At 45.6% G+C, this 27847-nt stretch overlaps 1 protein-coding gene across 2 annotated transcripts in view; it reads right to left on the reverse strand.

Annotated features, from left to right (window-relative positions):
- Positions 1-202: 202 nt before the first annotated feature.
- CAPZB (capping actin protein of muscle Z-line subunit beta) overlaps positions 203-27847 on the reverse strand; it is a 58183-nt gene continuing 30538 nt past the window's right edge. The window contains exons 4-10 of one of the 2 annotated variants that reach the window (XM_027901892.1): positions 26367-26480; positions 13506-13647; positions 12863-12979; positions 5277-5342; positions 4098-4174; positions 2891-3003; positions 203-998 (exon numbers count right to left, since the gene is read on the reverse strand). In XM_027901892.1, the coding sequence (XP_027757693.1) occupies positions 2901-3003; positions 4098-4174; positions 5277-5342; positions 12863-12979; positions 13506-13647; positions 26367-26480 (619 nt within the window). In that variant the 3' untranslated portion in view covers positions 203-998; positions 2891-2900. The remainder of the gene's footprint in view (positions 999-2890; positions 3004-4097; positions 4175-5276; positions 5343-12862; positions 12980-13505; positions 13648-26366; positions 26481-27847) is intronic. The other variant, XM_027901893.1, reaches the window with a different exon arrangement.

The following is a 27847-nucleotide window of genomic DNA, read 5'->3' on the forward strand; positions in this document are numbered from 1 at the left end:
GGAAGGGCAGCAGGCCCTGGAAGAGCAGTGGGACATCACACCCTCTTCAAACCAAACGTGTTTTAGCTCATCTGGGTATGAGACAACAACCAAATAACCCTGCAAGGAAAGCAACAGAAACAAGGACACCAACCACACATGCTTCTTCCTGGGATTTTTTTTATTTTTATTGTTTTAGTCTTTTTTTTCTTTTTTTTTTTTTCCATTTTTTAGTATGGAGGCTCAAGTATCAGATGTAGATTCAATTTAAGCTTTACAAAAAAAACCAAAAAATCAAAACAAAAACCCCTTTTGCATTCCATAAAAATTGACAGAAAAGCGCCTTGGAACCAGAAAAGAAAGAAGAAATTTTCAGCAGGTCTCCAAATCACCATCTCCTGCACATCTGGGTGAGTCAGCATCGTACAATCCCAAGGAACACCCTTTCTTCCCTCCCTCCCACCAGCCAGCCCTTGTGCCCAGCCCCCAAACATACATGGAATAGATTATTTTTCTCTTTTTTTTTTTTTTCCAGTTCTTCCTCTTTCACACACCACAGTATTTAATAAATTTTTGTTTTACATTTTTTACACCAATGTAACAAAAGGCAGGAGGGGGGTGAGGGAGGAAAAGACAATGATCCGTGGTGATGCATATAAATGGGGGAGGGCGGGAGATGGGGGGGGGAGAAAAAATAATACATGGCCTTCTACAGAAACATAGCCTAAGGTCTTGATAGTAAAATGTGGTGCAAAGTAGGCCTCAGAGACTGAAAAGTTTGTACAGCTTTATTCATGGGGAGAAGATGGCGCTGCATGGAGAGTATTGGATGCAGATCGTGACGTGACGGAACAGAAAAGGGCAGGGGATGAGTTCTCTACCAAAGGAATCTAACGAGTGCATGGCATGTCTGGTTAGCACGGACAGGATTTTAACTTTGCTGCTTTCTCTTCAAAGCCTCCACCAGGTCGTTTTTAAGAGCTTCTTGTTTTGATTTGTCTGCAAAAGTCTGCACAGACCTGCGGGGAAGAAGGAAAGGCGGGTCAGAGGCAACGGATGGAGGGAGGGGTTGGGGACAGTCCTGGCACAGGAGGCAGGAGGGAGGAGAAGCCCCTCAGCCCAGGCCAGAGGGAACACCCAGCTCTGCCTGCTGGACCACAGGAAGCAGAAGGCAATGGACACCTGGGTGAGGACATAATAGCAAAACTCACTCCAGCAAGGATGGCACCAAAGGCTTCCCCGGCAGCTCCGGCTGCTGGAGGGAGATTTCCAACATTTTATGTTACAGAAGAACCCCAGCATCCCACCAGCAAAGGGGGTTAGTGCTCCTGCTCTCCAAAAGTCCAGAGAAAATCCAGCCTCCACCCAAGCAGAAGGGCGAGGCAGGGGAGCCCCTGCCCCTCCTCAGACTGTTCACCCAGGGTCCAGCAGCTGCCTCACAGCTCCCCTCGGTGTTTGCACTGGTGGGAAAAGCAGCCAGAGGTTCCTGGCTCAAATTTGCCTTCTTTTGTACCTTCCCTACGTAATGAGTGATCAAAGCAGCTGAAGAAGAACAGAGATACTGTCACAGGATTATTGGAGAGGTTCCCTTTGGATAGAAGTACAGAGGAAAAGCTCCATCTTCCACGAGTCCCACGGATCAGTGCCCTGGGAGATGGCTGTAAAGAACCTGTGACTCCAATGGGACAATAAGAAATTTCAATGTTTAAAAAAGACCCTCTTAAATGTGATCATGGATAGAATGATAAGACCAGATTTTTCCAGAGTTGCTACAATGGAGAAGTGGTAGGATCCAGTTTGGTAAGGTATTTCCTCACCCAAACCATATTCCACAGCCTTTTCAGTACTCAGTACCTGGGACAGTGAAAGTGCCCCTGCCCATGGCGAGGGGATGGAACTGGATGAGCTTTAAGGGCCCTTCCAACCCCAACCAGTCTGCGATTGTACAATTCAAAGCCTTATTTTCCCTGGATGCTGTCTCCTGTAAACAAGACTCCTCTTTATGGTGGATATTTTCCTACCATTTTTATAACAGTATTTCCATTCTCTTGTTTCTGGACACTTCTGCTGCTTTAATAAAAACATATACATTTGATATTTGCATTTGTCACAGGCTGAAGAAGTGGTTCTTGGCCATTATCAACAAACAGTGAGTTTTCCCCTTCGTCAGCTTAATGTGTTTAAAACAACATCTGTCACTTGTTAGAGGTGGAGTGGGAGGTTAAGGTGGCCCAGGGTTAGTCACTGCTGTGCATCCTCGACATTCAGAGCTCCAGAGCAAAGGAGAGCACAGAACAAACCCCTTTGGAGGCCGTGCAGAGCACACGCAGGTGGAGGCTGCGAATGTCTGAGTGAGCTTGAGCAGGACTGGGTTTCAAGCTCCAAGGAAATTCAAGATCCACCAGGCAAACAGGGGATGTGGGATGTGCACATGAGCTCTGAACTCATGGGAAGTACCAGCTGGGTTTTTTTCCCAACTGAGACTCCCAAGATTTCATTCTGCAGGGAGGGCATTAGGATTACAAGGAGTTCCCTACTGGAAGTGGTGGAAAGAGCTGTAAAAAAACTCCTGGTGCCCAGGGGACAGTCCCAGGGCTTCTGGATCAAATCAGCCCAATCCAACACCGCTCCAGGTACCACGTGCTACTTTCCTGCTCCCAAGCCAGAGTGCAAAGTGGTAAATCCTGCCACAATTCCGAGCCCGAGGCTTCAAACGGGAGGACCATTTGAAATGGAAACACCAGCGTTTAGTTGGCCACATTCGGAAAGAACCCGTGGGTGAAACCCGGCTCCGACGTCGCCGCTCAGTCTGCGGGATTAGGGGTTAGTTCTGTCCCGTTACCATGCAGGGCTGGGCTGGGTGAGTCCTGGTTTAGTGCTGCTCTCACACCTCACAGGCAGCGAGGGGTACCTGGATTGGTTTAGTTATCAGGCTGGATGTAGATCTGGCGCTGGGTCAACACTTGAGAAAGTTCCCTCTGCAACTGCTTATACTTTTGGTTGTCGGGAATAGCATCAATAGATCTACAGAGAGCAGTCGGAAACCAGGGAGCAAACAGGGAAAAGAACAGTCAGAAGAACTCAGGAACACAGATCTGGGATTCTGGAAACCAGCAGGGAAGGAGTGTGAACACACAGGTCAGGAGGAGCAGGGAAAGGCTGGGGGAGTTGATGCTCCGTGTCCTGGGCAGATCCCAGCGCTGCCCACAGAGCCGAGACTCACTGAGGGATGGGAGACACAGCAGATCAATACAGCAGCTGAAGGCAATGTTCACAAGAACAAGGACTGCATTACACATTTCCTCGACTGTTAATAAAAGTTTCCTGGCTAAACCCTGCACAGCACAAAGGGAAACAGGTCTGTGAGGAAGGCTGGGTTTGGGATAGGACCCAGAGCAGCTGCTCTCACAGATACTGCCACTCCCCCTTCCCATGGTGCAGCACAAACATTTAATTAGCACCATTTTTCTATTTTCTTCCACATGCCAGGCTGTGAGAGAACATCAGAATGCTTATTTGTGCCATTTGCTTATTCTGTATTATCACACTGTGCTGGAAAATCTCTCTGCACTTCAAATGGAATGATTTGGCATCTCCGTTTTGTGCCTCCCTCCAGGAGCAGAACTGCCAGCCTGGGATTTGTATGTCCAATTCCTGTCCAGGGATGGGCAGGGCTTGAAAAGTACAGCACAGTTTCTCTACAGAAAAGCACAGGGGATTTATTCCCTTAACCTCTTCCAGTACACTGCATTTTGACCAGTAGTGTTGGGAGAAAAGACAGAATTTAACCCAAAGCCTAAATACCACAAATCATTCACATCATAACTTAATTCTGGGACTGTTTTAAAGAACAGCAGAAAGAGAAGTCAGAATTCAACTTTTAGGACTGTGAAGAATAAACCCTCCAATTAAAAATAATCCTGAAATACAAGTGTTGTTAGCCAGGCTTTTTTTCCTCCTGGTGGGGGAACAAGGGATTAAAACATTGCTTCAGATTTCTATAGTACAAGTATTCCCCGAAGTTCACACAACAAATAATGTTCCAAAGCTCAGGGAGGGGAAACAAAAGCAGATCAGGGCACTGAAGCAGGTCCCACTCCCAGCTGGAGTTTCCTTACCTCAGCCCATTAACGATGTCCTTTGTTTTTCCAAAATAAATCTCATTCAGTGTACTTCTGATTTTGTTTTCCATGTCCTGGAAAAGGGGATGAAATCCGATCAGTTTTCAGGAATGAGGGAGCACTTACACTACACCCATCACACAGGCCCACCTGGTGTATTCCTGTTATTTAAATCCTCACCAAACACACTCCGACCCCATCTCTCTGCTAGAATCAAAGAAATAAAGGCTTTTTCCCCTTCTCTCCTTGCAGGTGACCACTCCAGGCCACGGGATCTCTCTCTGGACCACAAGAGGGCAGTTTCTCTCCAGCTATCCATGTTCTGCACAAAAGGAAAATGCATCTCTCCCCAGCCTTCCTCTGCAATTTCCTGGGGCACTGAAGGGGCTCCGAGTGCCATGTCAGTCACTGGGGACAACCAACAGTCAATAGTTTTGTGCTTGTGGATCCCTTTGAATTTTTCACTTGTTCTTTAAAGCTCCATGACAGAGTTTTGAGAAAGAGAAAGCAGCATTTTTTCATTAGGTTGCTTTCACTCAAGCAAAAAACTTAGAAAAGGAATCAAAAAAGAAGCAGCTGCCTTTCTTTAATTTCCCAGTTCACATAAAAATGCATTATAGTCTATTTTAGTTGAGAATCTCCTCCTCTCTGGCCATAATGGCTGTGAAAATCAAGGAAATTGGGAACAGGCCCATACAGGACAGTACAGTGAAGCAGCAAAGCAGTGCTGCACCTTCTGAGCAGCTTCACTCCTGGTGCTGAGCTTACAGGACTGGCAGCTGCCAGAAAATCCAGCACTAAACCCACTTCCAGGGGATTTAATAAGCACTTGATACACACTGAACTTTCAGTTCAAGCAGAGTTGTGTGTAACAACCTAACCTGAAATAATTCTTCCCAAAAGTGACTGCAAAAGTTAAGTATGGGGGTAGAAACCCATTAATCAGCTGTCAGCTAAGGAACTTATTTTCCAGGAAATTACTGCAGAGTGGTGCCTTTGTATCAACAAATGGCTGGAAGTGCTGCTGGGAGGAGCACTGAGCCATCACACACCAAGCCACAGTCACAACAGGAATAAATCATTTGTTTGTGAAGAAAAAACAATAAATTTTTCACGTATGTGGCCCAATTTGGCCAAAGAAGCCGCAGCAGGTGGAGCTGCTGCCCCAGCACTCACCTCTACCAAACGGCCGATGTTGGCTATGTGGGGAGAGGAGTCACTCACAGTCTCATCCTTCTCCATCTGCAAAGCAAACACACAGAGCCATCAAAACCATGGAAACCTGAGGGGAGTACCTGGCAACACTCAGGAGGGACGGGAGAAGGTGGGTCACAAAACCTCCTTTATTGTGCAAAGAGCCCAGGATCACAGAGACACTCCCAGCATAGGCACATGTTGGGAACAGAAATGCAGTGTAATAAAAACCATGGATCAAAACAAACCCTGGTGTGGCCAGGCCCTACAAAACTGTCACTCCATCCTTCTGGGGGGCTGCAGGAGATCTACAGAGGGAACACAGAGCACAACAAGCTCTGCAGCACAGAGGGGCGTTGAAGGTGGTGCTGAGGGGCTGCACACGAGGATGGTGCTGGCAGTGCAGATGCTATAAACTCTTCCTCAAAAACAGCCTTTTCTTCTCATCTTCACCTCAAACACCGCCTCCAACCACACCTGGGGCACTTCCTCCACTCTCAGGATCTCCTGGCAAAAGACACCTCAGGCATTATTTCCCTTCCAGCAGAGAGGGAAAGTGCAGGGAATACAAAACTCACAAAAACCTGCAAAGGTGGTGATGATTTAAACTACTGAAATAATGTGGAAAGAGAAATCTGTTTGTATCTCTTGGGTTTTTTTTAGACCAAAAGCTAAATGAACATGTACCTGATGATGAAGAGGAAGGTGGTACAAAGTATGTATGGGGGGAGGGAAAGAAGCAGTTTCTTTACTGCCCTTTGCAGTAGAAATTCAGAGCTGGATAAACTCAAGTGTATGATGACACCAATGCTCTTAGTGCAGTACCCAACAGGAGACAGGTCCACGAACAAGTTTTCATCCCTAAGATCAAAAAATGGGAGCTGGAACTGCACCACTGGCTTGATTTCATCTGACTTTGCCCCACAGGATGCTCAGCCAGAAGCCATCCCTGACCTGTGCTAAGGACAAGGCCATCTTCTACAGTCCTGGAGGTGAGAGCTGTGACTGAGACATGGACAAGCTGCTGAACAGTGAACATCAGTCCCAGAAACCTCAACTGACACAAGATGTGCTGAGATGGCACAGAAACAAGACCGGGAGGAAAATGCAGTGGGAAGAACAGCCTTCAAAGGGTTTTACTAATCCCAATGAATTCTCTTATCCATCTGTTCTTATCCCTCCCTCAGGGTAGAGTTTAAAAATCAGGTTTCTTCTAATCAGCCCAGCCTGTAACAGCTTGGGGAAGCGAGTAATTGAGCTGGAAACCCCCAAGGCAAGAGAGAACCTGGGAGAGGGGGAGAAAGAGCATGAGGATGTTTAATTTTGCCTGCAGACTGCAGTCAGATTGTTTACATGGAATGGAGACGCTGCCTGGAGAATGGATCCAGTTGCAGTGGAGGAGGAATATAAACCTGAACTACACAAACACACATGTACACACATGGTGAGCTTGGGAACTATCAGCAAACTGCCCAAAGCTGGGGCAGTCGGGAGCTGGCAGTGGGTCAGGTCCTTCCATGGCTCCCTGATGTGCCTCCTCCACACCTGGGAAGGCCAAGCTGCATGGCAAGAAGCAGAATCTGAAAACAGAACTATTTTTTTTTTTTTGCAAAACATATATTATTACATCTCCATAAAAACTGCTGCCAGAAGCAAAACATTTTTATGTGCTCTCGAAGGCCAGATGTTACAAGAGGCTGTTTAATGGAGTGCAGAGGCAGGATCAGCCTTGTCCTACACAAACTCAGGTTTTGCTGAGTTGTTGAGATTTTTAAAGATTCCTTCCAGTGGCTGCTTAAATAAAGGGGTTAATCTGCTTCAAGGGGAAATTCCCTTCTGTAAGTTGATGTTAACAAGCAGCTCATCTTCCCACTGTCACTCCCATCTGCCCACTGAGCTCAGCCAAAAACCAGGAGGAGCCAAGTCCCATGGACACGGCTCAGTCGCTGCTCTCCTGCTGGAGATCCACTGTTGGCTTCCCCACCTCCCTTCCCAGTCATCTGCTCCTGGTGTGACTCACAGGGAGCCTCTCTGTGCTGGGGACACTGAGCTCTCGAGGGCTGGTTGGTCATTTTGGATGTTTCCTGCATTGAATAAAACAGTTTTCTGCACTGTCTGTAAATGGTACTTGGAGAAGTTATACAAAGAGAGGGATTTAAGTTGGAGAAACACTTTGTTCTGTCATGGAAGTGCCCCAAAATACTAGAAAGATAGAAGGGAGCTCATCCTCCATTTTGCTCCAAAGAACCAACAACATCCACAGCTGCTCTGGCCACAGAGCAACGTGAAAATCCCTTTAATGAAACACAAACACCCATCTGAGCCAAAGGCTCCCAAAGCCACAGGCAATGGGCAGACTGAAGGCTCCAGGTGGAAAATATGTGGAATTACTTGGTATCTGTAAGGCAAAGTTTGGCCTCTCTCTCCAGCATTTATTTCAAACTGTGAGCAGATAAATGAGGGTTGTGAGTCCTGCAGGATGCAGTGCTGTAGGAACCAGCTGAGAACTGACCTCATCCCTTCACGCAGATTTTTTGTCACTAGTGTAACCAAAGGCATCCCCTATCCTGTACCAAACTGTACAGGAGCAAACTTGGGGATGCTGCACAACCTCCACATGCCACCAGCCCAGACATGTTTAACTCTTCTACTCCCTCTTTCTCTAAACTATTATATAACTGAACCAATCTGAAATCCATGAGGGACCTTAAAGCCCATCCAGTGCCAGCCCCTGCCACGGGCACCTTCCACCAGTCCAGGGTGCTCCAAGCCCCGTCCAACCTGGCCTTGGACACTCCCAGGGCTGGGGCAGCCACAGCTGCTCTGGGCACCCTGTGCCAGGGCCTGCCCACCCTCACCACACAGAAGGGAAGCAGAAACAGCTCCCCAGGCAATCCCTGGTCAGCACGTCCCTGCTGCCCTCTGCATCCCAAAATCCTGCTCAGTGCACTGGACAACTGCTGAGGGGGAGCTCAAGGATCACAAGTAGATCCTACTGGTGGAAAAACACTTCTTGTTCCAACATCTGGAAGTGGGTGGGATGGGCCTTTACATGGAAATTGATGACTCTCCCAATTGCTGAGCACAGGGATTTCCCTGGGATGAGAAATGGCAGCAAGGCTCTGCTGGTGTTTCACTGAGCAGCAACAGATCCCAGGAACATCCCTCTGCAGGGATTGCTGTGTTTGCACAGCCCAGCCTTCATCCAGCTCTGCAGAACGTTCTTCCCCCACTGGAGCGTGTTTAAAGTTCAAAAATCAACACACATCTGAGTTGCTTTAATCCAAAATCTCAGGCCTCACGTTCCTGTGACTTTATATCCTCGCCTTCCCACACCTCTAAATGTAAATAAAATCGGTTTGGAGCCAACTTCTTCCACAGCAAACTTGCACTTCCTCCATGTTCATCCTGCCCACGGACACACACACAGGTTCTTTGTGCACGAGGACATCTTAGAAAGGCACCTGTTGGTCTTGCTTTCAAGGGGGGGCTCCAGAAATCCATCCAGCAAAGTGCAGTTTTGACTGCTTGCCAGAAAAGGGGCAGCCTGCATCTCCTTTGCATAAAGTGAAACAGGATCACACAGCTGCTCCTGCCCTAAGGAAAATGGAACCTCAGAGTTCAGCCAAAGCCATTCGGTGCCCTGGCAAACGACACAAGTAAGTCCAAGGTACACAAAGAGGACAGGACCCCCAGGTCTGTCAGGGAAAATCCCCTGCCAGGCATCTGGCTTGAATCAGGAGATGGTGGGAGTTACCTGCAGCCCCTGGAGAACGTGCAGGTGAATGGAAAAGCTGCTGACACAGCTCATTTCCCTGCAAGCCTTGCTCCCTGGGCTGTAAATTGAGGCAGTGCATCCTGTCCTTCCCTCACTTCTATCTGTGGCCCCTTGGCATGCAAAGGGAGTGTAACACCCCAATCCATCTTTCCCTAACCCAATTCCACCTCAGTCCTTGCTCTGAATGAATCCTGCCAGTGTGGGATGTGAGGGGGGAGTTACATCCTCCATCCTGGCCTGGGGTGCTTCAACTCTGAGCTCTCCTGAGCTGCATCCAACGAAGAGTTTGGAAGAGCCCCCTTGTTAAGGCAACTGTACAATGAGAAGTTCTCTGCCTGACATTGCAGGACATGAGCAAGGGGAAAAAACAGATTAAAATCAGCTTTGTCCTTCCAGTTCCTCCAAAAAGTTCTTCTATAATGTCCTTTGGAGTCAAAACAAGGATGGTTGCATTTGATTAGATCGTGGCTGAAGAAGTCCCCTTGTGTGGCAGAACATCTGTCCCTTTGCCCAGTGAGGGTTTGTTCTAATTTTCAGGAATATATGTTGTTCTACATAAATACACAGAGCCATCCTTGTGAAGATGTCACTTCAGCTTTAATTCTCCGTAAGTTTTCAGGCCAAAATTACAATCTGTGGATCCTACATGCATGGAGCTGGCTAAAAATGGATCTCATCCTTTCAGGATAAAAGTTAATACATGTGCATATATAAATCAATTATGCATATGGATAAATTATGTAAAGGAATATATATCAACATAGTTTTGTGTTGTATACTTGTATATACAGACACATTTCTCTACTGGATCAGGACAGAATATGAAATTCTGTATTTTTAACAAAACCAAAATCCCAAACTCTATCAGAACATGTATCACATCGTGTTCTACTTCAATTAGTCCATAACACATTACATGACATTTTATATTAATTAGTCTGTAATTCCAGCTCTTTCAAAGAAACTCCATAATTGAATTGATAAAGCAAAAGTCTGAAATTCTTTGGGTAAAGTCAATTAAAATTACACAAGGGGAGTTTTCAACCCAGATGGCTTTGGGTTAGAAGGGACCTTAAAGCCCAGCCAGTGCCACCCCCTGCCATGGGCAGGGACACCTCCCACCAGCCCAGGGTGCTCCAAACCCCATCCAACCCGGCCTGGGACACTCCCAGGGCTGGGGCAGCCACAGCTGCTCTGGGCAACAAACACAGTATCTTGGTGAGAGAAAAAAGTCATTTTCAGAAATTCAGAGCAACATTCGGGAACAGTTCAAGGGGGAGCCTTGCAGTAAGAAGTCTGGGGACATTCAAGAAAGGCAAAGATGAGTTTTTCCAGAAAGTCCTGGCAAAGGCAACAAAAAACCCGTCTGTGAGGGATGCGGGGCAGCAACATCTCACTGGTAGGACATGGTAGCAGAGAACAGCTATTTCTGGACTCTTAGCCCAGCTCCAATCTCAGCCCTACCATGACACATTTCAAGAGCTGCTCCTTTGGCCTGGTCCTGGCCATCAAGTTAATCATCCCATCGGCACTCAAAAAGTGCCCCAATTGCAGCTAAGAGGCCAAAATGGTTTCAAAGCACTGGCTCTCCCCAGACTTCCCTTTCCAAGCCCTGAGAGGTTCCCTCTGCCATCAGTTTGTAGGCCAGGATATGACCAAGCCTGTGAACACTTCAAAAGCTTCCTCTGAAACGCCACAGACATCTGCAATTCACATTTTGGCATCGAAGGTGGTCAAGCAGCTTAACTGCTGAGTTGACCAAAACCATGTACAATTTACCACATACAAAATAATTTCAAAATATTACTGATTACTGATACTGCCAAGGTGACACTGTACCACACAATTCGAGAGGTAACTAAAACCTAATTTTGGTGGCTACGTTTACTGCAGACTGTATAAAAACCTGATTAAAAAGTAAAAATAAGACTTGTTGTCCTTAGGTGATGTGGTAAACTGGATTTACAGCAAAGTACAAGCCTTGCACTCAGAAATTCAGTCCAGCTGAATACAGGGCTGGGGACAAACAGCTCCTGCTCACACTGCACACCTCAAGGCAGCGTGGAGACTGCAGTTATCTGCCGTGGATTCTGTCCCAGCAAGCCTTCCGGGGCACCCACAACCAGCAAATCCCCATCCCCCAAGCTTCAATCTGCCCTCCAGTTTCCATTGTTTGTGCAGGAGCTGAGCATCACCACCCCAGTGGCTGGTTCATGGTTACTTACATTGGAAATGGGCCCTGGCTTTAACACATCCCATCTGAATTCAATGTTCTGCTGCTCAGATGATGACAGAAGCAGGAATCTCGCCACTCCAGCTTCGAGAGGGGAAGTCAAACTAAACAAGGCCCAGCAGCTCAGGCCAAGGTGTACTGAGGACACCCATTCTCCACAGGCTCTTGTTTTCCTTGGCTCAGCTCGTGCTCCAGGAGGCCGTGGCCAGAGTCGAGCCCCTGGCCTGCACCTCACAGCTCTCATTTACAGTATTAGCCAGGCCTGGGATTAAATATTTGTCCGGGTCACCATAACTCGGGTGTAATTACTGCAAACATTTTAAGAGAGTCAAAAAAAAATGGCTCAAAACTGTCTCCAGATGCCTTTTTCCTTCCCCTGCTTTTCCATCAGCTTCTTCTGTGAGTCAACAACGTGGAAAGAAAAATCACCCAGGTCTAGGGCAAGCTCTGCAGGAGTAACCCAATTTCAGTCCCTCTCTGCAATCACAGACCCTTCTTGCCTTTGCTTGGCTCAAACCTGCACAAAACCAGGAGGTTTTTAACAGAGTCTGCATTGTCCTTGTGTGGAAAAGCCTCACTCTGCCCTGGGAAGGCTCATAAAGAAGTTTTAGCTACTGCCAATCTCTCCAGTCACTCCTGACCTTACAATGTGCCTCCTGTCCTCCAGAGTTTATTGCTCTGCTCGAGTCACTGACTTCCAGAGTCCAGACCTTAAGCAGCCCACCAGTTCCTCAGCAGCACAAAGCCTCTGGCAGGTGGGCAGGGGCAGAAGCACTTTCATCCAGGGAAGTCCAACCCAGCAGATCCAGAGACTCAGGCAGCAGCACTGCCTGAACTCCCATCAGTCTGGCACCTTGCTGGTGACAAACAGCTCTCAACAAAGTAATTAACACTGCCACAAACCCCTAAATGTTTAGAAGAGATTTATCTTTTTTTTTAGGAGATTTTTAAAGATCACTATCCTGGTACTGCAGTAGGAAAATACTAAAGACAGATACTAAAAGATAACGTTTAGAAGAGGTTTTAGGGTGGGTTTTTTTAGGAGATTTTTTTTAAATCAGTCCTGATACTGCAGGAAGAAAATACTGAAGAACAACACTAAAAGGTAGTTGATGTGTTTAAGGAGGAAAATCCTACAGTCAGTGCAAAATACAGGTTTGCTCAGGGTGGTTTAGCTGGCTTTTAAAAGAGAGACATAACAAAAGAGGTCATCTTGTATTTTTATAATCCTACTGGAATCTTCCAGTAAGAAAGTGGGCAAATCTTACAGATAAAAATACCTGCAACACAGATGGGAGTATAAAAATTTAGGGATACCAGAAGACAAACTAAGACTTAAAAGCAAGTCTGAACTCCTGCTGAATGTTTCATATTTTTAATTGCAAACCCCACTGCTGTCAAGCACAGTTCGAGGGGCTTTCTGGTAATTACACACTGCATTTACCATTTCACTGGGCTGCACAACAGTAGATGTTTATACAACACCTCACAAACTCAACTTTTTGGGTGTGGGAATGGGGAAAGGCATTCCCAGGGGTGCCCAGCACACAGACATACCTGTCTGGTAAGGCTCCCTCCCAGGTTCATGGTACCAGACCCAGTTTTATTGGTCTGCAGCCACAGCATCACCGTGGAGGTCAGCTTGTAATGAGCAGTACGGCCACTGGATTTCTCCTGCAAGTGAGAGAACAGAGAGGGACAGAGACAAGAGGTTAAAATCCTTCCAAAAGCTGAATGGGTGCTGGCCTGGCAGACCCCACAAGCAACAGGACAGGTAAGTCTAACCCCACTCACAGAGCACAGTCTGTTTCTTAACAAATCCAAGTGCGCACATTCCTCTAATTTTCTCTAATTTTCCAAAGCACATCTAGTTAGGGCAATTTACCCTCCTATTACGCTGTTTTTATTACCTAATTAGTGATATTTATCTGTAGACCTTTATGTTAAAAAAAAAAAAATCTCAGGATCACATGCACAGAAAGTAACATACCTTCAATTCTTCTGGGATTCTTTTTGATTACAGCCCTGACTTATCTCCATCCAAATTGCTTCAGGGCATTTTCAAAAATTAACAGGGGAAAGAAGTTTACAGCCCTGACACAATATTGCATTGTTCAGTGAACACCTGTGCTCCTTAATTGTCTGGAATTAACTGGGTTTTGTTTTCACTTGGGTGTATCAGCTGCCCCAGAGGCTGTACCTGAACCTCTACCACGTGGATGGAATCCCAGCATCCCTTAATCTTCTTTGATCCGTCTCCAGCTTTCTTAATGAGGATCACCCCGGCAAAGCCATGATCCAGATCCCAGAGGTAGACAGAGGAGACTCCACCTTCAAAATACCTGCAGGATGAAATCCAAGCACAATGTTAAAAGCAGGCAGGGCCCAAGCCAGAGTCAGGTAGCAATAATAATCTTAAATAAGCAGAATTTCTAAGTCCTAATAAGGATAATTTTTTCTTGTAGGACAGCACAGTCTCAAACACACCCAGAGACACAGCAATTCCAATCATTTTATAATGCAGAGACTTTAATTACAAACAAACCTGTACATTTCTCTAAAGGCAAATAAAAGCCTGGTGAGAAGCAGACCTGGTTAGAGACTGCTACAGGACCCAAGCAAACAATTCCTCTGATTCTAATTAACTACAACAGCTGGTAAAAGCACGAGCTACAAAGTGGGCTGAGTAAGGCTTTATTTTACAGTTTGGTCTTTTTTTCCTCTCTTTTATCTTGCTATTGGCAAAGTTTGGAAGTTCTTCACAACAAAGTTCGCTAATTAAGACAAAAGGGAGCAAGTGAATAGCTTCATGTTGCTGCCTCCAAAGTTTGTGTGAAGCTGATTTACTGACTGACTGCAAAGCGAGCTGAACTGAAACCAAGGATCTCAGAAATGAAGGGATGTGTTGAGGTTTTATTATTCCAGCTTTACCTACAGGATACAATAAACCAGAATATCTATATTTCAGGTTTCTGGGACTAAAAGTACACCCAGAAAACTAACAGAGCAATGCCACCTGCCGAGCCCCACTCCCTCTGGATGACACCCGTGCTGGGCTCCTCCTGTGCCAGGGGGAAAATGCACCTAAAAACAATGGTAGTCAACCCAACACTGTTGGAAGAAAGATGCAAAAGGAGCAATTCTGGCTTCTAGAAAACTGGAATTGTAACCCATAGCATCTTAGTGTTTCCATTCTCAAGTTACCAACCAGTCCTAAGGAGGATCAAGGAAAAGGGAATTCTCTTCTGTGCTCCACAACTCTGGGATCAGGGATGAACTCCCAGAGTGACCATGTGAAAGGAGGAGATTCTGCTGATCACCAATGACACAATTTGGGTAGTCAGACTTTTTCATTGTCTGGAGGAGAGCAAAAGCTCAGCATCCAAAAGCATGAGGAGCTGCCAGGGTTGACAGTTCCCAGCAGCTGAGAGAGGCAGGCACATTAAACTGGTCTGTGCTCCTGCCTCTGATTGTCACACTGCCCTGCAAGCGACCACGCTCCTCTCCTTCTGCAAGAAAGGAAAGGATCCTTCATGGCCAACACGAAAACCTCAGTGAATCAATCTTCCCACCTGCTCCCTTCCTTTCCAAATATGAGCCTACCACTTGTGAATGACATTTAAAATTCAATTTACTGTGCGTTTTGGACTTTTCATATTACTTTGAAGTACTGTGGATTCAAGGACACTAATCCATCCTTCCCACAAGTCAGGAGAAAAGATATTGGGAAGTAAATGCAAATAACACAGGTAACTTTAGGCTCATTCTCTGCACTCAGACCACTCCACTATGTTGTTTCAAGAAGGCAGAGTCACCAACGCGGCTCAATTCCCTTTAATTCCAGGCATCCAAGTTTATACCAAAACCAATGTTGACCTCAGGAACTTCACATCAACTCACCATAGCATTTTATTTTTAATGGGTGACTCTGCTGGGCACTTCAGTGACCAACATGCATTCACCACCCTGTGACATTTGTCAAGCCACTGATAACACACCAGTGGGAAAGGAAAGCCCTTTGCTCCACAGCCATGCCAAAGCCAGACTTCCAAAGGCAACTTCACACCACCCTTTTTATATCCCCTGGGGAATCACAAGTGGATTTTGGTTAATGCAGTTAATGGGAATTCCAGCCTTGCAGCAAAGTTCAGTTCCAGTCTCAGTGACCCTTCCTTTGGCAGCAGGAACCAAAGGCCAAAGAGCAGCAGTTACTGTCCATTTTCAGACCAAGGTTGCTTGAAAATATATATATATATATTCTTTTTCATATATAAAATGAATTCACTCAGAATGAACTGGCACCCCTTAGAACATTACAGTGTGCACAGACAGTTCCCCCATTGCCCACTTTACGACCTTCCTATGAGCATGAAACGTTAATTAAGAGAGAGACCAAAACAAGGTTTTGGGAAATTTATTCTTACCTACTGTACTTTGATCCTAATGACATGAAACAGGGAAAAAATCATTTTTATGTGGTTCACCTTTATGAGATTTTACATAAAGGCTTTTGTGGGTATTTTAAGAATGTGCTAAAATGTTGTCTGAAACCACATAAAACCATGTGAGGAACCTCCCGCCAGAACTAACAGCTCACACATGGAAATGCTTGAACTCGCCTTTGTATATTTAATGAATCAAATATAGTATTAATATTGTTTTAAATACCAACATGCTATTTCAATAAAGCTGCTTTGCCATAGCCAGATCCAGTATCTGGAGACTGGAACAACAATGCCAGTGATTGAACCCATATGGATCCGAGGCATGCTGGGATTTACATTATCCAAAGCCTCCTCTGGGCTTCAGCACTACGGAACCACTCCCAAAATTCACTCCTCCCTCATAGCGAGAAAATAAATATCCTTGATCACTACATCAGATTTCACCTTTCCTCACACAGCACTAAAGTGGGACTTCTAAACCCAGGACAGTCATGACTGGAGAGACATTCCCTGAAATCTGTTTTCTTAAAAAAAAAACCAAAGAGGTGCCACAGGTTACTCGGCTGTTCCATAACAGAAAACAAGATGACAGGCAGATTGGGAGGAATTGAAATCCACATTCATGAACTTGGATTTGCTGCAGGAAGGCTGGACTAACTCCAAGAAACCCCTTTACCACGGACTCATATGCAGCGTTTATCCAAGCAGGAGAGGTGCCAGCTTGGAAAAGGAAGGCATAAACTGGGACCTATCTGTAAAGAAGTAGATGGGCAAAGAAGAGCACAGGCCCAAAGTCACATGCAGGAGTTCTAGCAAAACACCTGGAAAGCACTACAAAGGTCCTGGACCGAACATCTCTTTCCTTGATGGCCTGTTCTGGATGTCCCTGCTCATGGAGCATTATCCCACTGCACAAAAGCAGCTGGGAAAGGCAACCTGTCTTTTTGGGAAGCCTGAACAACAGAATTGTTAAGGTTGGAAAAGACCTTTAAGATCATCAAAAGTCCAACCATCAACCCAGCCCCACCCCACAACGTTTACCACTAACCCTTGTCCCCCAGTGCCACATCCACGTTTTTTGAACACTTCCAGGCACTTCCCTGGGCAGCCCACTCCACTCCAATGCTTTACAACCCCTTCCATGAAATCTTTTTTCCTAATATCCAATCTAAACCTCCCCTGGCACAACTTGAGGCCATTTCCTCCCAACCTGTCCCTTGTTAGCTGGGAGCAGAGCCTGACCTCCCACCTCACTACAACCAGCCCCTCCCAAAGCATCCAAGGAATCAGCAGATGCTTTGGGGACGTACAAGAGGCCTGAAGTAGCAGGAATTCACATAGAGGTACCTCAGAAACATCCCCAAGGGATAAACCACTCTCAAAGGACAGCAATTCAAGGCAAAGCAATTGCTCCCTTCTGCCCAAGAACACCAATCAATCCAGGATATTTCAATCAGGTTCAATATGGGTTTACCTACAGATAGAAGTTTGTTATAAAACAATGAAAAACACTGTTTTGTGGCTGTCATATCCCTTAATTAACAACCAAAACACTGATAAATTATACTGCAGTTGGGTTGGGTTGGAAGGACCTTAAAAGATCATCTAGACCAAATGGCCTCCCTGTCCTCTCCAAGGGCAGCCAGTGCTCTTCCATCTCTGGAAAATACCTTTCTATGAGGTTGCCCAGGAAGGTGACCAAAAGGTGTAAGGCCCCACATAACCATTCAATCTCTGCAGAATTCAGAACAGCCGGTCTCTCACAATCAATTACAGTTTTAATGTCATGATCAAACACTGGAGTTTTATACCCGTTACTCATCAACCACAGAACTCCTGGAAAAAGCTGGTTTATACAAAAAATGTCACACTCAAGACTGACCTACTTAACAAACGCAAGAATAAAAGAAAATCTTTAAGCTAAGAGTGATCCAAAGCTTTATGAAGTGTTTGAAGTTGAAGTGGGTGGAGAGACAGGATGGAAACTTGTCTGAGGAACCCAAGTTTTATCCATGAAATAGAGGCTGTGGCCAGAACAAAGCTGTCACTTCAACTGGGAAGTGATAGGGGAGGAAATCCCCCAGCCTCCAGCACAGACCTCAAGAAAGGAGGACAGATTAATCACTTTGTTTTACTGCTGAGGGACTGATCAGGAAAAGCCCCGTGACTTTGCTGATCCCACTCTGCTCCTCCCAGTCCTCGCAAACGGATCCTGGACCCTGGACGGAGAAAATGAGTTTCCACCACCCAGCAATAAAACCAAGCTCTGACTTCCAGTTACACTTCAGAACCAAATCACTCATCTAGAAAAACATTTGTGCATTTTCCAGTAAGTAGCTGAGAGCCAGAGACAAAAAGTCTGTGGCTTCTGGCTCTCACAAAGCCCTGGTGCCAAAGAACCAACACCTGGAACCTCAGCCTGGCACAGCAAACCTTCCAGAGGGTTCCACAGGCTTTCAAACTGCCTTGTTCAAAGCAGTAAAATATATTTTCTTTAGTCCCTAAAGGTCACATAGTTATTTCTTCCAGCTAGAAGCATAGAAAGGGAAATGTCTCCAGCTATTCAGATCAACAGACTTCCAAGAAAACCAGCATTTAAAAATTCTACCCCAAAGGAAAATACTGAGCATTCAGCTACACTTTTTTTTTTTACAGGAGCAACAATAACTGAAGTCATATTCATGAGGAGCTGGTGTCTAACAGCAACCCAAAACATTCCCTAAACCATGAGGTGAGGCAGCAAACATTCCAACTATTATGGAAAACAGGATTGGAATGGCAAGTGACTTGGCACAACTCTCACAGAGTCCTTCCCCTGTATCTGCACCCCTGTCATTCTAAACCAGCACAGGAATCACAACAGAAATACAAAGCAAGTGGCAAATTTCAGCAACCCACCTTCCACCAAACCCAAAGCATGAACTGTTCAACAAATTCCCTGCACCTCATGCCTCAGGTGAGAGGGAAACAAATTCTTCAGGACATCAAGAGTTGTCCCTAAATAACTTTGTTGCCTGTACCCCCCCTCCAGCCCTCAAGGAGCCTTTTCACCAGCCTGTTCTTTAATAAAAGGTTGGTTCTAGGAACAAACCAGGATGTAACACTTCTCCCACTGCTGTGAGTGCAGATGATTTACAATTCCTCTCTCCTCCTCCTCTGGTCCCAGGAGCACAACTGGGTAACACCCCCAGACTTAAAGCACAAAAGGTGAAATGTCTGTGTACACAGACCAGGGGTTTTGCACCCCACTTGCTGAACACAGCCCAAATTTTGCTTGGGGGCTCTGCACAGGTATTTTACAGGAATTCTTTCCAGCATACACAGGTGCAAAAATCCCCAGAGCAAACATACCAATCCAGTTAGGTATGTGTAACTTCAATGCCAGTTGTACTTAAAAGCAACATCTGGCCCACGGTGGGATGACTCAAACTGTGCAGAGAACTGTGAAGTGCAGGAACTTTGCAAGGAAGGAAAACAGTATCGAAACAATGGGATCCTGAAGGCCAAAAATCTCCCAGAACCTCCCATTTTGTGCTTTCTAGCACCTTTTATTATTTAATGAAAACCAGGTACTGCTCACATTTTCCTTCCCATCCAGTTGCTCTCGGCAGATGGAAAGTAAGGACCTGGAAAGAGCTCCACTAGCCACCTAACAGGAGAGACAGCGGATCACTCTGTAACATGTCCAAAGAAGTAACTGGTTCATTAACCACTATGAAGCTCCAAACTGCTTCCAAATCCTTCCCTCTGCCCATCCTTGGGCCAGCACAGACAGCCCAGAGCTTCACCCACCCACAGTCTGCCACATTCCAGACTCTGCCAGCTGCAATTCAAGCATGGATAGGAGGGGAGAAGACAGCCAGAATCTTCTAGGTCCAGGTTTAAGTTTGGTAAAGTCTGTGCAGGCTGCAGATTTCACATGCCATCATTTCTTCTAACAGGCTCCCATCTGATATGCCAAAACAAGGTTGTTATTCAAGTTACTCTGACTTCAATTTTCATCATTAAAACGCCACATATTTGTGAGAGCACAAGGTGAATTCCTGTACATACAGTACAATGCGTTACTAGAGACAACCAGTTCAAAAATTCCAGACCACAATAAACTGACATTCTAAAGTTTAGCCTCATTTTTGAAGTAAGTAATTTCTTACTAAGGATTTAGATCCTTCAGAGAGTGGTATCTGAGGATAGTGCTGCATTATCAGTGCTGACCTCCTAATCCAAGCTTTCCCTCTCCAGTGTTCAGATTTTATGTAATCACAGAGAACCGTGGGAACCCAAGGGACAAACTCCTCCTCCACCCAGTACCTCGGATTCAGAAGATAAGAATGCAGTGTGTACAGAGCTGCTCCAAAGTGAAGCACCCAAAGGAAAAAATCAGATGAAAAGCAACTAATTCACTTTTCCAGCATGACAGTACACTTAATGTTTTCCTCTTTTTAACTTTGCTCTAATCTATGTAATATACATCAACTTCACTGTTAATTCTGGTTTGAGTGCTGAGCTGCCCATGGGTGTTGAGGAGGGGATCCCAACACTGGTCTGTTTACTCCTACATCTAAATAATTTCCTTGGGAAAACATCCTGGCTGTAATTTTAGAAGTACACAGACATGAAAGCAGTGAAGGTCTTGTTGGTTTAGATCTGTTTGAGGAGACTTCATCTTGTCCTTATCAGCCTGACCCGGAGGCAAGAATCTCCCAGATGACATAATCCTGATGTCACACCCTATTGTGCAAAGCCCCAGCCAGCAGGGGGATGGAAAGGCAGGTTTCCTTAGTGCTGGGATGCACAACAAATGCATCTGGAGTCAATCTGCAGGGCCCTCGCTGTGAAAGCCCCAGGAACTCCCACGGCCAGGAGAAAGCGGCACAAAGGGCTGGCCCAGTAATGAGGAACAGGGAGTTAATGGCAATAAAGGCACTTCAAAGCTTTCCAAGGGCTTCTAGTTTAGGCAAACTAGGTTTGGTTTCCATCTAAACACAGGCACAAGGCTTATATAAAGAGCTCCCAACTGCCTAAGCACCTGGGGAGCTCCAAGCCCCATCCACTTCCAGGGACGGGGCCGCCACACCTTCTCTGGGCAACCTGTGCCAGTGCAGGCTCTGCTGAAACCAAACCCACACCTCTTACACCTGGTGTTCTGCTGTATTTTGTGGCATCAGTGCTGTTCCACACAAAGAAAAAAATCAAACCTGATCAAACAGATAAATACAGCAATTGCTACGACCCTTGTGAGAAGGGCAGAGTATTTCCTGAATTGCCATGAACTCCACTCAGAGGATCTCATGGCCTGTGAGACCAGGAAAAGGGATGTACAAAAGCAGGGAAAGAGAAAATAGATGACACTGGAACAGCACTCTGAAACAGGTAAAGTCCAAGGCCATCACTAATTGAGATTTCCATCTTTTATGGAAATTAGGACAAGTGGATAAAGGCAAGTGTCAGAGGTGGTTCAAGCACACAATCCAAAAAAAAAAAGTAAGAAAAAAGGTAAGAACAGCTAAAAAGGGAAAGCCATCCAGCAGTTTACAGGGCATCTGAACATACTTGCTATAGATGGTGGCACAGGGTCCAGTGGCAGCGAGTCAGAGTCAAAATGACACATCCCTGAAGCTCAGCAAAGCAAGGCTGTGCCATGAGATTAAACACAATAATAAAAAATAAAAGTCAGCCCTGAGCACTCTAAAAATGAAAGGGCAACTCATCTGTCACTGGGACTTCCTGGCAGTAACTAAACAAGCTCTTCAGCAAAAAGCCTTGTGATCCACATACTCCTGAGGCACCAGACAGGGAGTTCCTGCAGCCTTTCCCTCTTCCAGCTGAACAGAGGATGGTGATGGGTGCTCAGTTTAGTTTCTACTCACTCTGCAAAGACCAGTGCAGATGCTTGGCTGGCAGTGGTGCACCATCCAAAATCAGAGTGATTAACTGTTCTGGCCCAAATTTCAATCAAAATTCAATAATAAAAGGATTACACACAACAAAAACACTTTAGAGGTCAATCCTCTCCCAGACCTCCTTTCACTCCTACCAAATTCCTAGTCCAGAGCTCTAATACAACAAACTGAAAATGGATCAACATCAAAACATGGACAGAAGCAGAAGTTCAAAAGGTTTCATAGCTCACTCTATTGAGGGAACTCAAAACTTAATGAATACAAACATTTTCAGGAGCAGAACGATTAGAATGAGTGTTTTATCTTTTTTTTATAGTTGTTAAAAATCAAATGCACCAATAAATCCCATTTAAGCCATGGAAAAAAAAGGAGGAATAGCTTTCTAAATACATGTCAGCTCACTAAACCAGTCCGAAGTTGCCAAAACTCATCCTGTTTGTAGACAGATCAGCAGCATCCTTCCCCAGGGAGGTCTATTTAATCACTACAGAAATTATTTCTTCCAGACAACAAAGAGCCATTAGATTACTTAATTAAAGCCCTGATTATCTGCAACCCAAAGCAAGGGAAGGCAGAATCTAAAATAGAAGAGATTTAACCAGATGCCCTGGTCCTCATTACGCTTTGATTTCAATCAAGCGCACACACGTCAAGAAAAGGGCAATAAATTACAACCATGTGTTGGAAGAAATTATGTTCACAATATTGGAAGTGGAAAGGCAAGGCTCTAACTGAGTGGTGTAAGATATTAGACTTCCATCTGGGAATAATAACCTACTGAACAAAAACATACCAGGGCATTAGTGGCAGGCAGTGTCTGAGTTCAACCTGGCAGCAGGAGATCCAAATGGAGCAGCTGCTTTTTGGGAAAGTGACATGGATTTTGGTAAAACAGGTAACCCAGAAATATGCTTGTTGTTTAACACAGAGAACAGAGAGGGAAATAAAACTTGGGATAATCCCTCTTTAACCCAAAGAGACGTGGATGTGACTCCAGGAAGAAAAGGTGGGAAACTCCAGAGTTACTAAAAGATAGTGTGCATTAAAACAGACACTTAAGAACAGCTCAGCACTGGTTAAGATCCACTGAAGGTTCAGCAAAATTATTCCTCTCAAGTTTTCACGATTTTAAAGAATTCCATGCAATATTACAAGACTTCTTCAAACTTGTTTTCGCACTACAGTCACTCAGGCCACTAAGCTCTTGGGGACAACACTCAATTTTAGGGTCCCCAGCAAGCAAATCCAAATGGAGAGTTTCACACAAATAGTTAGCAAGTCCATAACAGGCTGTTTCCCTCAAAATACCCATGGCAGCAGGTGCCAGCTGCTTGGGAAATGGCAAATACAATGTCCTGACTCGCTGAGCAGTGGGGACTGTCCACACCTGATTAAAGCAGAAATCTAAAAGGAATGCTGAGGGGGCCAAATGGGACTGACTCAAGGGAAAACTCAAGTGATCTGAAGTGCTGGGAGAGGCCCAAGATGAATTCTGGGAGATATCAGCACTCTTCTATGTTTATCTGTGTTTTTCTGCGCTTAAAATGGGAGATAATCCAGAGGAGGTTTGGACCACATGTAGAGAGCAGAGTGGGAAGAGCAGATATTCTCAGAAGAACTTATTTATCCATAGAAAGGCAACGTCTTCCTATTCCATTCCCTGCTGGAATGACCAGTATAAGATGTATTTTAAAGCTGATGAGTGAAGCGAGGCCCATGCAGAGCATCCTCTGAGGGCACCTCTGCTGGGAGGAAAGGCTGAGAGAAATGGGGGTGTTCAGCCTGGAGAAGCTTTGGGGTGACCTAATTGTAGTACCTGAAGGAGCTACAAGAAAGATGGAGACAGACTTTTACAGGGGCCTGGAGTGACAGGACGAGGGGGAACAGCTCAGCAAAGTGCGACACAAAGCCACCACCTGCTTTGAAAAACCAAGCAGAAACTTTCACTACAGGAATAAAAAGGCTTAACAGCCTGGGACACGAGGACACAGTGAGGCCTCTCTGAATGCTGTGACTGTTTTTGTATTCACTGTTACCCCTCTCCCATAAAATACAACTGTGCTTAGAGGGGTAGCTCAGAAACATTCTCTGCCCCACAGAGGGCCAGAACAGTCTCTTAAGGGACTGCTGGTGAGGAGCTGATGTGTCACATTGGAGGCTTCTCCCTCAGCATAATGTTCATCCTCTTAATCTGCAGCCACTGCACTTAAAACTCATATTTTTTAAGAAAGAGTTTGTAATGTGGAATATCAATTACCTTGGTGGCACCCATGGTCTGTTTGGACAGACAACCCCATCAGAGTGAACAGAAACACCCAGTCTCTGCAGGTCAACTCAATATTTGGGTTTTCTCCATCCTGCCTACAGTATGATCACCGTGTTCCTGGAAGGTAAACCTGGAAGAAACCTAGGATTCTTCCAGGATTCTTCCATCTACCAGGATTTCCAAAGAAGATACAGCCCCACGGGCTGCCAGCAGACTACTTAGTTCTTTGATTAACACAACACCACTTTCCAATGAGCCTGAAGTGTTTCTCAGTGCTGGAAAAGCTCTGTTGTCACTGGCTCTGGAATCTGTCATGGAGCTGATGCTTTGTGCCCTCCCTTCCCAGCACCACAAGCTGCCAGACCAGCAGGACAGCGACACCTTTAATCACCATCACTTGGCTCAAATCCACTCATGGCTTTGCAGTGCCTTCCCAGGATTAGTTTCCAGACTATGAGAATGACATCACTGCCCCTGCCATCTTGTTCTCACTACAACCCTCCCCACACTCCAGACTCCCATGTGGCTCCAGCAGCTGCTGTGTGAGGAATTGCTGCAGTCATTCCCAACCTGATGCGTTGGCAAGAGCAGCACCGAGAGAAGCTGGCATTTGTTACCCCTTCTGAACTTCCCCCCTTCTGATCTCCAAGTAAAAATTAAGCTTCTGCTGTCAAAACACAAAAATCCAATTGTGTTATTAAGGGACCTGCAGAACCCAACTGCAAGAACAAAAGCCTGTTTCTCTCCACATCTCTGTGGAAGGTAAAGTACAAATCATCACTTAACCTCCAGACACTAAGGTTAAGTTTCCTCAACTTAGCAAATCCTTTCCACAAATGCTACAATTTTTACAGTGCTCTGCAAAACATAAGTCACCCTTGTCCCCTTTTTCTCACCCATTTTTGAGATCATAAGTGGCATCAAAATGTTCTGTGCTGACAGGTGTGCTCATTTTGTCTGGTGTTGCCTCTGTCCTTCCTGGCTGCTGACACCAAATGAATCCTTCCCAGACCCCTCCCATGTCCTGCCTATGAAAGTTGCACTGACAAACTGAAAGATGAAATTTGGTACAAAATCTCACCTTTTTTCCCCCCACACAATATATTAAGATTACTGCTGTACCCCAAGCTGAGCAGGGCTCAGCAGATTCCCCCACTCAAAGTAACCTACCCCCAGCTTTCCTTCCAGCAAATTAAAGCTGTTTAAAGAAGTTATTGTATCCAGACATGATTTCACAGTCATCTGAGCAGAGAGGGATTTAAACAGATAACCCTGGTTCCACATACCACTTTATTTTCACCTTAGGGTATTAAAAAGCTTATTGGTCCTGGTCTGTTCGGCATCTGGGGAATAACTGCAAACTTGGCTTGGCTGAATAGGCATAATTCCTTTCTTCCAGTCAGTTCAGACACCAATAACAACTCTTACTTACAGGAGAAGTTGAAGGGCTATGAAAATAATGCATGGAAAGAAGTAAAAATTTGACACCTTTAACACAAGTGCGACAGTTACACGTTTGGACAGGTTACACTTACAACAGGCCACAAAATCTAGCAAGAAAAGTTCCTTTAAATGTGCTTTTGTCAGCACAATAACATGATGAACAACATCTAAGGGTGTGTTTTATCTCCAGTTTCGGGCAACATGAAGCAGCAGTGAAGGTTGTTCACCTTGTTCATGGCTGTTAGACATCTCCAGTAGGAAAGTATCTCAGTACTGGATAAACTTACTAGTTCATTTCACTTTTCAACACTCCCTTGCTGTTTAGATTTAGCACTGCTATGTCCATCTCAGCATTGCTTAAAAGACCACAGTCTACAAACACAACAGCTAAACCTGATCACATCTCAAGACCATCTCAAGACTGCAGTGCAAGACCAGCACAATCCCAACTTTTAGAAAAACTGCTCACCTGAGAAGTCCCCAGACAGTTTCCTATTGCTGCTTTGAAAAAGCCACTGCCTAATCTATATTTATCTTACACATGCTCTATTAATTCCTTTCCTTACACCTCTTTAACAAGACAGGGCCTAGACCAAGCATCCTGCAGCAGAAGTACATTAATCCCTGTCCAACTGCTGCATTTCAGTGTTTATTTCACTGGAAGATATGAGAGTTGCTGCTGAAAATATGGATTTTTTGAGAATACAGCCTTGAGGGAATGGAAAATACAGATGGTTCAAGACTGAACTTAAAAACCAAAGAAAACACAGGTCACTCCAGGACAAAGACACCATCAGTTTGTCAGAGAGGGGAGGAGGCAAGGAAGCACCTCAGCATCTGCCTTTAGCATCAGTCGACAGATCTGATCATGTTTGGGGTCATTAAATCAGCAGATCTGCACTGCCTCCCCTCCTTCTACGCCCTGGGGTAGGGACCACATGTCAGACCGTGTCTGCTGAGGGAAACAAAGAGAGAGAGGGCTCTGGAGGGCAGAAGTGACGTACAAGTCTCTGTACTGGTCAAAGGCATTGTTGGCTTCCACCTCCAGCTTGCGCAGGCGAGCCGATGGCATGGCACCATCCTCCAGGGGAGGGTCGTACTTGTTGCTCCACGGAGACCTGCAAGGACACGAGGAAAACACAGTCAGACGACGGGACAGACTCTGGTCACGGCTCCAAGCCTGCCAGAGCTCAAGGAATGCCTGGACAACGCTCTCAGGGACATGGTGGGATTGTGGGGGTGTCTGGTGGGCCAGGAGTTGGACTTGATGGTTCTTGTGGGTCCCTTCCAGCTCAGGCTATTTTGTGGCTCTGAGAGGTTTAATATTGGTGGGTCTGACTTGATCTACAGACGCTGAACTTCCAAAGAAACCCAGAAGGTGCCCAGAGCAATCTTCCTGTAAGAACTGCACCCTCAACAGCCAGTTGGACTCGATGATCCTTGTGGGTCCCTTTCAACGCCACAAATTCTGTGATTTCAAACACTGGCAAAAAGAGGACATTGACCCCCAAATCTCACCTGGGAATGCTCCCTGGCCTCAGGTTTCTCCATATACATAATCACTCATGGGTCTGAATCTGTTACTTCTTAAATATTAAAAAATGAGGCCTCAGCTGTTCCACATCAAATATATGAAACTATTTTCATGCAAATTTAGTGTTTAATAATAAAATTATTATTTAATAATATAGATATTTTAATAATAAGTTTATTTGGGATCTGACACTACTTGAGCCAAGCACAGCTCTCTACAATTGAGGCCCAAATTCTCCTCCACTATTTTGCTTTGAAATAAACTCTACTTTCAGCATAACATTAGGAAACCCTTTGAACAGTCTGAAGGATTTAACAGGGTTTGCAAAGCTGCAGGTTTTGTGATTTCTGCAGGTGTGGAAGAGATTTTTCACGCTCTTAATGAAAGACTTGGAATTAAAAGATCTGTTTGAGACTTTTATAATTCCCATTTCCCCTTGGAATAACCACCTACATATATCACTGCTGGTTTAAAGGAATGCACCTCTACCCTGCACCTCCTCACTTTTCCAAACGCCCCAGCCAGGTCTTAATGCTGACCCTATGGAAGGGTTTTCCCTCAGGAACCATTTGCTGCTCATTTCTCAGGAAGGCAGCAAGTTCTGACACGTGTTTGATGTAAAGCACAAAGACCAGGTTGGGCTTTGCTTCCTTCACTCCTCCCGACCACATCTGGCTCCAAAGGGGAGATCCCAGGAAACGCTAAATCATGGTGTCACACCCATCCAGAGTGAGGTTTCCAGGTCGTGGTTCTCACCTCAACTGCTGTGTCCAGCTCTGGACCCCTCAACTCAGGGAGGACACGGAGGGGCTGGAGCGTGTGCAGGGAAGGGAACGGAGCTGGGAAGGGGCTGGAGCAGCAGGAGGGGCTGAGGGAGCTGGGGGGGGCTCAGCCTGGAGAAAAGGAGGCTCAGGGGGGACCTTCTGGCTCTGCAATCCCTGACAGGAGGGG

This window comes from Empidonax traillii, unplaced genomic scaffold (genome assembly GCF_003031625.1).
Source record: "Empidonax traillii isolate 1590-97213 ecotype Southwest subspecies unplaced genomic scaffold, ASM303162v1 scaffold819:size405531, whole genome shotgun sequence".
Taxonomy (NCBI): Eukaryota; Metazoa; Chordata; class Aves; order Passeriformes; family Tyrannidae; genus Empidonax; species Empidonax traillii.